The sequence below is a fragment of the Genypterus blacodes genome, unplaced genomic scaffold, assembly GCF_046128005.1.
Source record: "Genypterus blacodes isolate CSIRO-AG114 ecotype Tasmania unplaced genomic scaffold, CSIRO-AGI_Gbla_v1 ptg000022l_1, whole genome shotgun sequence".
Taxonomy (NCBI): Eukaryota; Metazoa; Chordata; class Actinopteri; order Ophidiiformes; family Ophidiidae; genus Genypterus; species Genypterus blacodes.
This window is the reverse complement of record NW_027466835.1, coordinates 51326-67054: the sequence shown is the minus strand read 5'-3', so window position 1 is coordinate 67054 and position 15729 is coordinate 51326. Positions and strand designations below refer to the sequence as shown.

Sequence of the window (15729 nt, the reverse complement as noted above, 5' to 3'; positions counted from 1 at the left end):
ATGAATGCTCCTGATTGTTTAACTGCGTGCAGAGAGAGAGAGAGGAACAGCGGGTGGGTGATTTGCCGCCGCCGGCCTCTAACTGCTGGATCGATTCAATTGGATTGTCTGAAAGGGCGGTGGCGGTATTTCAGGCTCCGTATGCGAGGATGCAACATCGTCAGTGCTGGGCTGGAACATGGATAAGCCGTGTTACAGGGAGACGTCTCACAGTGAAACGGGGAGACAGCTTTTTATAAACACATCATATCCAGGTGTAATCAGCTGATCTATGCTTCCTACCGAGGCAACCTGTAAAGGTAACACCGCCTCCTCCTCTTGTTCGTGTCTACTCTGGTTCTCCTACTAACCGTATCCCTCGGGGAGGTCGGGGGGCGTGTGCAGGTGAGTCCTGCTCATGTAGTTGCGGTGCCTCTGGGAGCGGACCCGTCTCTCCTGGGCCCGGTGTTCGCCGTCGATAGGCGTCACTGCTGTTGTGGGCGTGGCACCGTTCGTGGTGACGGGCGTGTTCTCGTCCACGATGCAGCTGAGGGGCCGGCCTGGGCTGGAGTACTCCGACGCCGGTCTGAAGGGGGAGAAATCCGTGGAAACAGAAGGAGAGGAAAGATGGAGTGAGGGAAGAGGAAACGAGGACTTTCTACAATTCTATACATAAACAAACGGCAGCAAACCAACGGGCATAACAGCTATAAATTGGAAGTGGGTAGAATCAATCGCCAAGGAGCCGGAAAAGTATTTCAGAGACAAATTACGAGGTCACTGAGGTCAGACGCGGTGAGAACTGAGTCATATGAAGAAAGATGATAAACAAAGCAAGGAAAGGAACTTGAATGCACGGTGGAGAGAGAGAAGAAGAGCCTCTATCGCTTCCCTTATTAGCCCTGTGGCTTCGACGGCTCTTGCACGTCATTTAACAGCGTTGTCTGGAGGCCCTGATACCCGGTGCTCAGTTTTAACATTGAACAGAGTCCCCCAGTGTGTGGAGGCAATGAGGTCAGAAAGGAGGTCGTCTTCCACATGTCTGCTGCTGTTTGATTGGAGAGGTCTGGGTTCGACTCTCTGCGGGCGGGCGGGCAGTGTGTCCTCACCTGGTCGGCCTCTCCCACTGCGTGGTGCGTGTGATGTGGTTCAAGTACTGGATTCGGCCAGACGCGGTCCTCCTCTCCTCCCAGCTGGCAGGGGAAACACACACACAGACGCAGCAGTGAGCGGACATGGTTAGGCAGCCGCAGCACCGTCGAGCAGCGCTCTGTCTCGCTGCTCCGTCTCACCACATGCAAATATTGTATTCTGCACGTCCTCGCCACGGCGCTCGGAGGAGGCACTCAATGTTGAGGACTTCGCCACCTCCTCTGAAAAGCTCCTTGTGCAGCGATAGGAGATGGGACTCACCCATCTGGGAGATCGTTGTCGAACAGCCGACTGCAGTCCACCACAGGGCCGCCTGTGCCTATCCGGTCCCTAGACTGCAGGCTCACTGCAACAACACATGGTGGACAGATGGACAGACGCACAGACACACACACACACACAGGTTACGAGCCAGTAGATTACAAGTCAGGCTCAGATATTGTAGCAAAGCACAAAATAGAGCTATATATCTTTATGAGTTACAGGAATAGGGCTCATGTATCAGAGCTACACTCAGGTCAGGTCACATGAAAGGTCAGTATCCAGTACTCACCACATCCTTGACTGTATTGTACTAATAATGACATTTAATCACATCCTTGAGGGCTTTGGACTTTTATAAATCACTTGAGATGCAGGAATATACGACGCAGATCACAACAAGAGCAGTCATTAAAGAGCTTCCCCGCAACCATAACAACTGCCAGACCAACCACTCACTGATGGCCTGCTGGTTTAATGGTTAAGTGGCATGACTGGTACATGTTTTTGACCAATCAGACGAGTAAGTCATGTTCCCTGGTATGTTTAGTAACAGTGACTGAATGCTACAGCTACAGTAACGTGATCGGGTCAGATGCACATCTGTACTCACCTACGATCTGCCCTCGGACTGTGTCGCTGTCATTAGGACTCAGCTTGTTCAGGTCAAGCCTCTGGTCTGGATGGAGAGAGCAGAGAGCAAAGTGAAGATGGCACCGGGGGCAAAGAGAGCGACGGGACGAGGGGCAGAGAGAGAACAAACAGGGGGAATGAGAAAGGAGAGGTGTAGTGGTGGAGTGGGACAAAGAGAAAGAAGGATTTACTGCTGTTAGAGAGAAACACATGTAAACTAGCATGTGTCGGGGCGCACGAGTCCCAACGCTCTGTATCGTTTACATCACTGACAGTCCATTCCTCTCTTTCTCATTATCTGTCTCTCATTCTTCTGTCTGTAGACCACAACTTGGCTGTGCCCTGGAACAGATGGTCCGGTCTGTGGAGGAGCCACAGGGCTGTAAAAATCGCACTGTGCATCAGTGCAGAGCAGACTGCAGTTCAAATGCAGGGGTCAAGCATTTGACAAATCTTGGTACAAAGCCTGCACTATTCCGCTCCGTCTTAGCATGGACGTGAACTTCTGCCAAAGTCTGGAAACTCTTTGTCTGAAGTTCTCAACAAAGTCTGGGGAATTTGAGAGTGAGGGAGACGGAGGAGATCATGCGGAAAGAGGAGAAAAAAAAATGTCCAAGTTTGCCTGCAGACATGAGAAATGCCACTATCTGCTCTCTGTTGTCTGGGTGTCATGCAGATCTGCTCAGGATGTGTGTCTAGACTAAACAGGGACCAAAACAGGCAACGGTCAAGACGCTGCCAGAGGTCAGCGGCCGCAGAGAAAACAGAAAACACACGGGAACATGAGCAGAATAAAGTGCAGAGCCTATTGTACTTCTACAATGCAGAGACCCAGACATTTAAATGTGTTCAGCAATATGCACACAGACAAGAAACAACACAACACACAGACACACACGAGCCTGTACCCTCTGCAATAATGTGAACACTCAACCCAATGTCCTCCCTGAGGCTTGACAACCAAAATGTGCAACAAACAAAAGAATAATAAATACACGCAGAGGGAGGGAACCCACAAAAGAGGAATAGGAGAAATCTACGCTTCCACTTAAATAGCTGTACAATTATGCGTGTCTGCCTGAAATGACCGGTTGTCTAGATCAGCAGACGGACAGAGAGGGAAGGGAGGTTAGTCACAGTGGCATTCATGTGACTCTAACTGTGTGTATCTGTGTGTGTTGCCAGCCTGTGCAGGAGACTGAGGCTACGGGAAGGGGTGAGGATGAGGCCAGGAGAGAAAGGAAATGCGGAGGCAAAGCACTCGCAGCTGTGGCATGGGGTTCAGGTTTCCTGTGTCATTTCGGGAAAACATCAGTGTCGGGGGCTTCTAGGAAAAGCAGCAGGACTCTCTCGCCCCTCTCTGTCCACAAACCCGTCGTCTCCCGGTGCAGGTACCGTCACTGCGCACAGGCTGCCTTCACTTAAAGCCATTCGCTAAGGCCCCTGTCTCGTTCGTCCTGTTAGCTTCTGACATGGAGACATTTTTTCTGCTATAATTGCGGGGTGACGTTGATTGGCTCTTCCTGTTCTGGCAGGGGCAGAAGCGCTGACCCCTCTCACACCCTGGTCTGGGCTGTGTCGGGGCCGAGCGAAGGAGACAGTGCAGCTCCATGCTCCGTCACTTGGCTCTGACAGCGGTGTTATTAGCTTCTGGCTCTTATCACACTGCAGGTATAAGGGCCCTCGATTACAAAGGCCTCACAACCGGCTGTGTCATCAGGCAACCTGGTAATGACCGTGCAAATACTTCTAATCATTAATAATAGCTCAGCCAACAAGTTCAAAATGTTATACAACAAAACCAAACTACTATAATTTCAAAATATGACTGTTATGCACATCAGGAAGAGTGCATGAACAAGCAAAGCACCTACAAATGTGGGTAAACCTCAGGGAATGTGTGATATGATCTATAGTATAAAATAAGAAGTATGTAAGAGCAATATAGGCAGATTAAAATATCACCCAGAATTAATTTGGTTTCTTACCGTTTTGGGAAATTGATCAAATTGATTTTTAAAGACGTAACTGCAGTACAAGCACATTTTTCATGAAAAAAAAAGAAAGAATGAAACTAATCTAAGTCACATGTCCCATGGTCCCACAGCCTTTCAAGTGTAATCATTTAATTCATCCTTTCCCCCACTTAGACATGAAGCATAATCAATACCCAAGTGGCCGGTGGGAAGGACGTATATTAAGTTGTGAAGTATAAAGTGCAACCAAGAGTGATCGCAGCTCCAAGCATCAGGGTCCATGCTGTTTGGAGAGCAAAACAATTGCTCCTGAGAGGCCACCGCACACACAGAAGCACACAGGAAAGGACACTTACAGCCGGTGTCTTTGAGACGGTTGATGGCATTGGACAAAAGGCGGACGCAGCCCAGGAACCCGGCCCCTTGCTTCTTGTGGATCTTCTTGTGGTTCCACACGCTGATAGTGATGGAATCTGATTTGCCGATGTATCTGACAAAGAGAGGAGAGAGGAGAAGACGTTATCCGTCATGATAGGGTTAACCACAAAAAAAAAACACAGGGGGATCAGAAAAGCAGTAGTAGGGTAAGAAAGTATGAAGTATGGGTAATGACAGCAACGTCAACCGCAAATGTGTTTACAGATGTTATAATGAGACTCAGTCAGGATGTCTCCCCGCACTGCAGGGGGAAACACGCTACCACCAAAACCCCTCAAGGACGCAGCAGTGACGAGGAGACTGGAGAGGAAGAGGAAGGTGGGACGGCTGCGGGGGTTTTTTCCAGCAAGTGTAGGTGAAACGGGTGCGTGTGTGTGTGACCCCGAACATCTGAGTATGAGACAGCGGCCAGACTGTTCTCCTGTGAATCACTTTGAATATTCACGCTGCGCTGCCAACATGTTAAGACGGAGTGGGAACGGAGCGACATGGAAAGGTGGAAGAAAAACAAACTTACATGAAAAACTACTACGTTCTGCTGCCTCGCCTGTCAGACGAGGCCGGGGTGCGTTTAACTCACGCCATGCCATCCTGAAGCTGTGGCACATTTGCTCCGCCGGCCTCCCTCCCTCCCGATCCGTCTGTGCGATTCGCAAACAACTGCATCCCGCTGTAATTATCGCGCCGCTTACCGTAAGGGGATGTGAAACAATACGGCTGTGAGTAAGACGTCTGGACATTTTGAGCCTGTGCCAAGTGCCTGTCTGGTGTGTGTGCGAGCTGAGAGAGCGGCGATGTCAGACAGACGTGACGGGAGGGATGTGTGTGTTATAACCAGAGCGCAGTCATCTGGATCACTCACCGTGTAATAAAATTCATTAGTCTGGGTTTGGAGCTTTAATAGCAGGCAAAGGCAATATCTCACACACACAGACATACACACAGATGCAGACACAGACACAGACACAGACACAGACACAGACACACACACACACACACACACACACACACACACACACACACACACACACACACACACACACACACACACACACACACACACACACACACACAGAGGCGCAGACATGCTTTCCAAATTCACCCTTTAACCATATTCCTGTGAAAGAAATCCTGACCACCATTTACAGGCTTGCAAGCTGTCTAGAATGAGAGGGGGACAACATCGTTCATTATACAATCGGTGAACAAAAGGTTAAAAATAACAAAAAAACATAACCCAGGCATCAACACGGGCCGTCGTTCTCGCTGCAGTCACCCCGTTTTTTTAAACATTGCCAATACGCCGTACATTATAAAGTATGTGAGAGGTCCAGATGGTAAAGGTCAGTTTGTTGCAGTTCTAGTTTCACTTACCGTTAGGATGCAGTCCAGTTCAATAGAAATCAAACACACAGACAGTTTAACAGATCATGTCTGGTACACAGCATCACAGCTGTCCTCTATGAATGCTAAATAATGTCCTTGTCCTCAGGTAAACTGATGACGGGAGTGAGCGAGGGAGCTTCATGCCAACATTTAATTAATTTGGACTGTACCCTGTGGTTCAGAGAGCTGGTCTGTGTTGCAGAGGCAGAACGAGCAGGACGGCCGGCGGGCTGCCAGACAGACCGGGTCTGCTCTCCTTTGCACGCCGGCCACCTCCTGCAACAATGCTGAATGGTCAAAGATCACGGACCAGTCTGCTGGCTTGAGCTGACCGGTGAAACCCAGGCCGTGAGCACACACACTGATCCTTGGACGGGTTTCCAATGCGCACATACGCGGCGGATGGAATACGAGGAGTCACAGACAACAGCTTGAACACGCCAGGCGGTGTTGCAGGCTCTATTTTAATAAGTGTGAGCCGACCAGACAGCTAAGCGAGGCGACTGTCTGTAAATTAAGACTTCTGTCTTCACCGATACGAGACCAGAGAGCTCTGCGACTGGTCAGAGGAGTTCATACTGAGAGGCACGAGTGGTCGGCCAGGATGTTAAAACACTCCTGCAGTTTCCACTCGAACGGGCAAACAGGTAGAGGGGAACTGCAGGTCTACGCTCTCAGATCAATCAACCCGAATGCCCTCTTAAGGCGAGCGTACGTGAATGCGGCTTATGCCCTTTTTGCCAAATGTGACACGGGTAGCCAATTCCACCAGCCGTGTACAGAGAGGGTCCCGTTTCCCCGGCAACCAAACAAACGAAGACACATGCTTCCTCTCGCCGTTGGCCGAGCGTGACGGTTGAATAAACACGGGGCAAATACTGGAAACTTTCACTCACACATTTTCACTCACGCGCTACTTCTCTGAGGGGGGGAGGGACGGGGGCGAGGGGACTTTCACAGGACAAACTGTCTCTGGGAAAAGCAACAAGACATGTATGCGTTTCTGTCCAAGAAAGAAAATACTACTCAACCTGACCTTCCTTTAAATATCACTCTGATTTTATTTATAGATCGTTTGCTGACGCTGAAGGTTTACGCCATCACATTACATTAGTTCTGGCCAGAGCCGAACACTTTCTCATTGTGCCCACTAACTAAAGAAAGCCCCCAGAAGACCTCAACCTGTGCCAAAAAACCTAAACTCCTCAGTCGGGGGAGTTGAAACTCTCTGAACAGGTGACAGATAAGGATTGTGTGACGGGCGTGAAGAAGATCCGGCGGATGAAGAGACTCACAGGTCGTAGTGTTGATTCCACTTGGGGTCAAGTGTGTTCCTCACAGTGTCTGTGGAGTGGCATTGACCTGAACCGTCCACAACCACCTTGGCGAAGGGATCAGGGAGGCCTGCGGGGGAAAAGGAGACAAAGATATAACACCAAAGTCATGAGAAACCACCTCTAGTTAGGAAGAGGGACAGATGAAGGGCTGCTTCGTTGGGTAAAAATGTAGTAGGTATAATTTTATGCCAATTCCTTATTAGGATCTCTGCCTGTGTTCAATTGACCTCAAAGAACAGGGGAGGAGTCGGCAGGACTTTGTGTTTTGGATGCGTGAAGCTAATCTAACACACAAACAATCCTCATGTGTCGGACAGAGCTGACACGCGATCGCCATGTGGACTTTGCGCGCAGACACGGACACACTTGGACGTCTTTATCTGTGGTGTTTTGCTGCTGCTGCTACTCCACCAGCTCCCTAAATGAATGTTTGCTCAGCTCCCGAGCGCTGGAATGGCAGGAATGGGCACCACAGAAACCACCTGAGTGAGCAGGAGACCTTTACACGCTCACTCACCATGACAGCCCGACCCAAACACAGCAAAACACACAGAGTCTCTGGTGTCGAGCGTGAACTCTGTTAGCTTATCCCAATAGGCTGTGTGAATGCCTTCCAAATGGCGATATACTTAACTGGCACCGTTTTCAAAAGGACAAAACTAAAAGTTGGCGTAATTATGGAACGCATTATGCTGGTATTCTGACTCTTTGTCCACGTTTTTTGTGTTTCACGCTCGTCGTGCTTTACAAAAACAATATTCGTCCACTTTCTCACAGCGCACGCATAAAAGCACAATGACCAAGAAATTCCATCTCCATCTATCGTGGCTCAGTAGGTTCCAGCGGCGGCTTACAGAGGGCACTCGACCGCAACCGGCCGCCGTTTCTTAGATCTGTCCAGGACGGTAACGAATCCAAAACTGAAACGACAGGCATGTAATGTAAAACAATAGGAATGTAACTTTGGACGGCTTTGGTTGCGTGTACTTACGGAAGAAGTCTTTCTTCACCAGGTTTTTGGCACACAGGACTGTAAAGAGAGAGAGAGAGAGAGAGAGGAAAAAAGTGAAAATTGGCTTCAAATACAGAGTGAAAATGCAAATATCAAAGTTAAATGGTTTACATTTCTGCAAAAGTGAGCTGGGAGAATGTTTAGTGGAGGAGACGGAGTAAGACCCTGTTTAGGTAGCTGGGAATGACGTGTGTGTGATCCAGGGTGCCAGTGGGGGAAAACCCAACTACAACTTAGGGCCGGAGTCGAACACAGTGCGACCGTGCAACAGTTTACACAATCCCAATCTTTCCATAGACTATTTATATAGCGCGGCATAACCTGTAAGTGTGCCAAGACGCTCGAACGCCAGCAGCAGAGGCAGCTAAGAAAGAGCGAGGGAACCGTTGCCCGTTCCCTCGCTCTTTTGGCGAGCACTTGGCACTGAGCGACACTCGGACGGCACTTGAATGAGTGAATTATTACTGGAGAGCAGAAACACAGAAACATAAAACACGTTCCATCTGCGCTCTCCATTAGCGCGTTCAGACTTTTCAATTCTGAATGAGGGGGATTTATCGTTCCCCGTCGCTTAAAAACCGACCAGCTTGCCGAGCAGTTGATCCGGGCGATCACCTCTGAGAGCCGTGGAGGCGGTTGCTGAGGTGATGAGGCAGAGCGGCTTACACCCTCCTCCTCTACTGCTGCCTGTCTGTCTGTGCGGACGCATGAGGAAGCTCAGTCACCACCTGGGTGTCTGAAGTTGCAGTTACAGCCAATGACTCAGCCAAATGGAAATGGAAATGAGAGGTCGGTCCGCTTAGCGTCTTTCTGCGGTCAGGCTTTCTGAGATGACGGGATTCATTGGAGTCCGTTTCATTGGTCAGAATCGGGCTCAATCTCTTCTTGTGAACACGATAGAGTTGTGATGGCATCTTTGGTCACCGATCCAACATGGCCGTGCCAGATCGCCAGTACGCCGCCAACCAAAGACAGCCTGGAAATAAACTGCGACAGCTTCAGAAGTTTGGGAACGACGATCCCTCGACTTTACTGCTGCTACAAACTGGCACAAATGGGTGCTAATCTGATGATGCTTAATATAACTGCTGTAGAAGGACGATTTACTGGGCACTCGCTGCACAATCTGACACAGAAGACTTAAGTCCAACGCTATTACTTAATTAGTCAATATACACAACTTTTAACCGTAATTAATTTAACAGTTTTTAAAAAAAAGTTGCCAAGAAAATACTCAACTCCTAACCTATCAAGACACAAGAGCGACTGGAACCAACGTCAACAAACATCAAAATGAAACTTTGGCCAAGACAAAAGCACTGAAATGTCACAAACACCAATGGAGGTCGAGAGGAGGAGAGTGTTCAAATGTGCAACCAGGTGAAGCGACAAGGCAGCGATATGAAACGTTGACAGGAAGTCGTCACTCCCGACACTCCCGGGTTAAAGCGCGTATGCCGACTGAATTTAAAGCCAGAATAACAGAGTAACTGAAATGATAGCAGGGAAACATAGTGACGGGCTCTGAGGACGCCAGCTGGAGCGTGACGGGCATCACGCCGCCGTATGAGACCGCTTCACACTTTCCAGCAGCAACATCTGCCCGGGTTCCCTCAGGTGAGTGCACACAGGCTTCAGTTTGCCAACAAAAACAGACAAAGGTGCACACACACACACACACACACACACAAGGAGGCAGCTTAAGCCATTCAATCTGCAGCCACGGCCTATTCATCCACCCCTCCATCCCATGCCACACATACTCAGACACACACACACACACACCATGTGAAATATCACCAGGCCTCCGAATCAAATTAGGTCTGAGCTGAAACAACGTCGCCCGCCAGAGAACGGAGGGGAGGATGTATCGTCTGAGTGCTGTGTCAACAAAATTAAACACACAAATTACCAGAGTGAAACGCACATTCGTCGTGCAGGGACACACACACACACACACACACACACACACACACACACACACACACACACACACACACACACACACACACACACACACACACACACACACACACACACACACACACACACACACACACACACACACACACACACACACACACACACACACACACACACACACACACACACACACACACACACACACACACACACACGGCACCGTTTAACGACAACACACCCTTTAAAAAGATGGAGGATGGGTTGAAAGCAGGGATTGGAACCCTCAGGAGGATGAAGAAGAACATGCTCGACAGATGAGGAAGAATTTCTGTCTGCAAGCAGCGACGGGAATGTGTTATGTTTCAGTGGAACCCACCTAATATCTCAAACATCTGGTCTGCATCTCTCACAGTTGCACACATCCTTAACACACAGGCATGCGCGCTCTCACTCACACACACGCACACACACACACACACACATAAGAGGCTCCTGGGAGACTGTTCAACACCTTGCTCTCCACTGCAGCTCCAGTGATCTAATTAATTATTAACATGAACAGAGAAATGAGAGACTGTGTGTGTGTGTGTGTGTGTGTGTGTGTGTGTGTGTGTGTGTGTGTGTGTGTGTGTGTGTGTGTGTGTGTGTCCTTGGAGACTTCAATGGAGATGAAAAAGTTGGAGTATGTGAACAGGTGACTGTGTTCTTCATGTTCCCTCTGTTTCCTCTTTGCCCACCCCGCTAGAGACTTCGCTTAGACGCTAAAGGCTGTGGCCTCTTTCATACACAACAGGCTCGGCCACGCACTGTAAAACAAAAAATGTGACAAAAAGCCTGATGGTGATTTGATTGCGTTTCCAGAGGGAGGAAAACATAAAGCAGTAGGTTCCCCTGCCTGGAAGTCACTGTGCAATAAATCCACACCAGGCGAACACAAAGCATAGTGTGTGTGTGTGACAGGGAAATATGGCTTTATAGAGAGCGGGGTGGGAAATCAGCTTCGTTTCTTGGAAGAATTTACGCCCCCCCGCCGCCGCCGCCGTCTCCGAGACATATGAGGGCTTTTTGCACGTAGGGACACTTTGAACTACAGAAAATGTGAAATACAGAAATCAAATATGTCATCATACACACTCCTCAACCAGTGGGTGAAAGTTATTTACAGTTTTAAGGGGCGACAATGTTCACTACATACGGGCAGAAAGGTGAGGCAGTGGCCGAATCTACTCCCACAGACCAGAAAGAAGAAATAGGATGAAGAAAGATGAAGCAATGATATAAGACAAGCTCCAGCCTCAGACTGTCTGTCTGAGGTGCACAGACGACACAATGACCAGCCGAGCTAAACCCTGTGGGCGTTCTGTAAACCCTTGTGGACTGACTGAAGAAGAAAAAAAAACCCCAAAGACCAACATATACAGTCCACAGTCCTCGCCACAGGGCAGGAAGTCAACTCTACAATTATACCTATAGGCTCCATATGAAGAGAGAAAATGGAAGGAAAACCGCTGGAATGGGAAAGACGCAGTGAGACAATGGCGGCGTGGAAGCCAATTAAGAGTCTGAGGCCACGTAGCAAGAGGGAGGAGGACGGCAATCAGGAGGCGGCGGAATCCAACCATCAGAACACACTTCTCATTATACACTGACACAACTCAAAGAGATTAAGGCCTGCTGCAAAACACAGTCATTACAAAATGTACCGAGACATACATATACTTATGTTCAACTCCATACTGCAGATGTCTGATTCTATGTGAGGAGCTGAGGGCTGACTTATTCTACAAATATTCTCCTGTTACACAACCTACAGATAATCGACAATATGCGGGCCGAAACTGGAGCTCAGATGACGAGTGGAAACTCCCGACGCTACAAGATCCTTCTAATGTTCACGTGTGAGCAGAGAGAGAGAACACACGGCAGCCTGAGAGGAACACAAATGGATGAACTCGTCAGTAAAACCATCTTCACACTGTGTGTATGAATCTGGATGTCTAACAGGACTCCCTCGGTGGACTCGCTAACGATGCTGCTTTCATTTTGACCGTGACGCTTCCAAAGTAACCAGGCAGTGTTGGAAGAAAACAGAGAGGGGGATTGAGTTTGAGTGGGGGGGGCAAACAGGAGGGGGGGGGGGGGAAACAAAGAGAGGAGCTTAATGATTCTTAATCCAGCGCCGTGCAAACTACGTAGAGTAGCGGATGATGTCATTATACGAAGTTAGTTATATCCTCCATGTGCTTGGCAGGGCCAGAGTTCACTGGAGAAGACGGAGGAGAGACGTAGCTGCGACTCGTCATTTCTTTTCCATGTCAGCTCCGGACGTAACGCCGTTTCCAGGGAATTACAGCTTCTAGTGCGACCGAATGATGTAGTCGGTTGATGAAGTGTGTTGTCACTTGGGACCGTAGATCTCAGTGGGGAGGGCCCGGGGATCATTTCAGCACAATCTTATTTATTAAAGACTTCCTGGCTCGCCGCCCTCGCAGCCCTTCCCCTCTTCCAGCGCCACAACTTACCAGAAATTGTGATGAATGAAAGATTCTATTATGACATCAGAATTTCAGACCACAATCTGTCACAATCTCCTGTCACAGTTTATCCTCACTCAAACGTCCAAGAAATATATTATGACTGTGTTCAACTCTCTCATTACACCCAGAGGCACTTACATACTTTCTCATTTCCCACACACACACACACACACACACACACACACACACACACACACACACACACACACACACACACACACACACACACACACACACACACACACACACACACACACACACACACACACACACACACACACACACACACACACACACACACACACACACACACACACACACGAAAAGCGTTGCATATCCCAGCGCGTCTCAGCCCCATCTAAAATTCTCGGTCGCTATGGCGACGGCAAGTCTCAAGGCGATGCTGAGAGAAGGGTTCCTCTGTGTCACCGATGTTTCTCATTCCGGTCGCGCCGCCTCCCGCAGCCAGGGGACTGAAGCGCCGACTGACGCAGCCGAGACCAGCGGCGATAGAGACGGACAGGACGAACGCTGAGAGACATTTCAAATGCCATGTATACACAAACACAGAGCTGGATGGACACGGTGGTCTCACTGCATGCCAGTCTTGTACCAGTCTGTCCACACAGTGTCTCCACATCCACCGCACACAGCCAAGTGTGACCGATGCCATCACCATACATCTATGTCTCCCTGAAGCTGTGGTGAATGTCTCCATGTCTCCGTGTCGACAGCTCGTCCATACAACACTCCTGGACCAGGGAGCGGCCTGGCACGCATCTCCCTCCGTCTGATAAATGACCAAAAGCTTTTAGGCGGAAGGCCCACTACACTTCTATGAAGCATTGTTATTCTAAACAAGCCGCACAAAAACGGGGTAAGAAATTGTGAGGACGTGCTGGAGGGTCAACTTTCATTTACAAGACAGCCATGAGAAAATGAGACATCCAACTACCGCCTCATTCTTTACGGCTAGCGGGTAGAAACACAGGGCGGACGGTCAGTGACTAAGCAGGAGAATAACCCGGGGAGTCGTGGGTGTATGTGTGTGTGTGTTGTGCTGCTCTCCGAGGCTGCATCTTATTAGTCACATAACAGCTTTCCACAAAACAGCCCAAAGAGGACCGACTCCCCACGGACGAGAGAAAACCTAAAACAAACACACACAACTGATTATCAGCTTGGGGATTTGCTTAGCTCCTTCCTCTGCCAGCTCCTCTCTTAATGAAAATCAGCCCCCCTCCCGCCCCCGCCCCCACCCCACCCTCCATGCACACAGAGACGCAGACCTTGGGGGGAGAAGTTAAAGTTCCACCTGTGGGGAGAGGATGGGCCGGGATTCTCACAGGCCGACGCACAAAGAGACCCACTGTGCGGGCGAATCAATGAACTCCGGCAGACGCAGGCCAAACACCTGGGAAGGGAGAGGTCACGTGACGCCTGGGAGGGAGGGAGGGGGGGTGCGGGGTGGGGGGGAGCGTCACCATGGTAGCGATCTGTCGGTCGAGACGGCGGTGGAAGGACGACGCTGGAGGTTTGCGTGCCGGTTTCCTGTAAGTCGGCGAGAACGAGTACACAGTCGCCACGCCACAGAGGAGCCTGGGAAAAAGAGGCGAGCGCCGCGGGGAGAGAAGAGGGTTCACACTGACTGGAGTCTGCTGTGCTGCGGTTCAAAATCACACTGGAGCCTGCGAGATGGAGGAAATGGGGGTGTGGGAACTGCCGGGGAAAATCCCACCATTCCCATCCCTGTCCAAAGTCAAAACAAAAAGAACTAGTTTGCGGGGGAGGGTATTTCGTAACATCAGCTGCTCTTTACAATCGGTGAGAGTGGCGGTGCTTTGTTATTTCTCTTCCACCTGCGGGTCCTCATGCACACCTGGCCAATCAGCCGGACAGCCGATCTCTCTTTGAGTGGTCTCTCTCCTTTTTCCTTAAACATTAAAAGTTTTTTGGGTTTTTTTTTTCTCGTCCTTGGCTGCTTTTGGAACCGTTTGTGAAGCCCTTTGAGATGTTGTATGTGATATTGTGCTACACGAAGATGAGGAGGATAGAAACAGGCCCTTTCCCCTCTGTGTGTTTTTGTGTATGTGTGTGTGTATGTATGTGTGTATGTGTATGTGTATGTGTATGTGTGTGTGTGTGTGTGTGTGTGTGTGGCCATAACTGTGTGTGGACCTAAACACATGTCTTCAGGCTGACCCTCTCCTGAACCCATCCTCTCGTCTACCTAGTCCTCCCGTCCCACCTGACCAGACAGTCTGACACATCATCTGGGGAACAGTGCTCCTCCTCCTCCTCCTCCTCCTCCTCCTCCTCTCCCTTTCCCCTGCCTGCCTCCCTGTCTGGCTCTGTTTTGACTCCAGGCCCAGCACCACGCACTCTCATGTGCGGCATTGTTCTTCTATAAACAAAAAGCTTCCTTTTCCCCTCTCCGCCCCTCCCCACACTCTGGGGCACTTCAAGCCTACAGGGAGGGACAAACGCAGAGACAAGAGAGAATGGCGAGATTGACAAGCGCTGATGGCAATGCTGGTCAACCTGTTCTTCATCTGTCCTTTTGCTAATCTCCCAGCCATCTCATAATCAATCTCCACTGACAGCATGAAACCGGCCTTTCTCAGCATCTGTCAGCACACTTACATGCACTTTAAAACACCGATTGTGCGGCGACTGAGGCAGTAAACCAACTTTTCCAGCCGTCGTGTTTACACTTCAATGTAACTGAAGAATCGTCGTATGGTTACCGAGAGTAGCAGACAAAGATAATGCCATTTTTACCTTTAATGGCACCAAAGGACAAATACTCGGGCTAATCCACATTGCGTAACATGACTGTTAACATAAATGCCCACACAAATGAACAAAACTAAAACCAAACACAGAGACATCCTCCTTGCCCGCTTGCCGAGTTCATTCATCTTTGACGTGTTCATGACAAAAGCTAGTTTAAAAGTCCCGGATAGGCCACTTGACTCTGGCTGTCGTCGGGCAGAACAGCGTATGGAAGCAGGCTGGAGTTTCAGAAACCTGTTCCAACTTTTCATGGGGTCCAGGCTAACTGTGGAAATGTGGTTAAGAACAAAGCACTGGGA

The 15729-nt window shown here is 49.5% G+C and overlaps 1 protein-coding gene across 2 annotated transcripts in view; it reads right to left on the bottom strand.

Annotated features, from left to right (window-relative positions):
* Positions 1-15729, bottom strand: part of LOC142992526 (E3 ubiquitin-protein ligase SMURF2) — a 37429-nt gene that overhangs the window by 11958 nt on the left and 9742 nt on the right. Inside the window, exons 2-9 of one of the 2 annotated variants that reach the window (XM_076142994.1) lie at positions 8154-8192; positions 8017-8082; positions 7121-7229; positions 4358-4491; positions 2006-2071; positions 1393-1477; positions 1089-1172; positions 351-565 (exon numbers count right to left, since the gene is read on the bottom strand). In XM_076142994.1, coding sequence (XP_075999109.1) covers positions 351-565; positions 1089-1172; positions 1393-1477; positions 2006-2071; positions 4358-4491; positions 7121-7229; positions 8017-8082; positions 8154-8192 — 798 coding nt within the window. The remainder of the gene's footprint in view (positions 1-350; positions 566-1088; positions 1173-1392; positions 1478-2005; positions 2072-4357; positions 4492-7120; positions 7230-8016; positions 8083-8153; positions 8193-15729) is intronic. The other variant, XM_076142995.1, reaches the window with a different exon arrangement.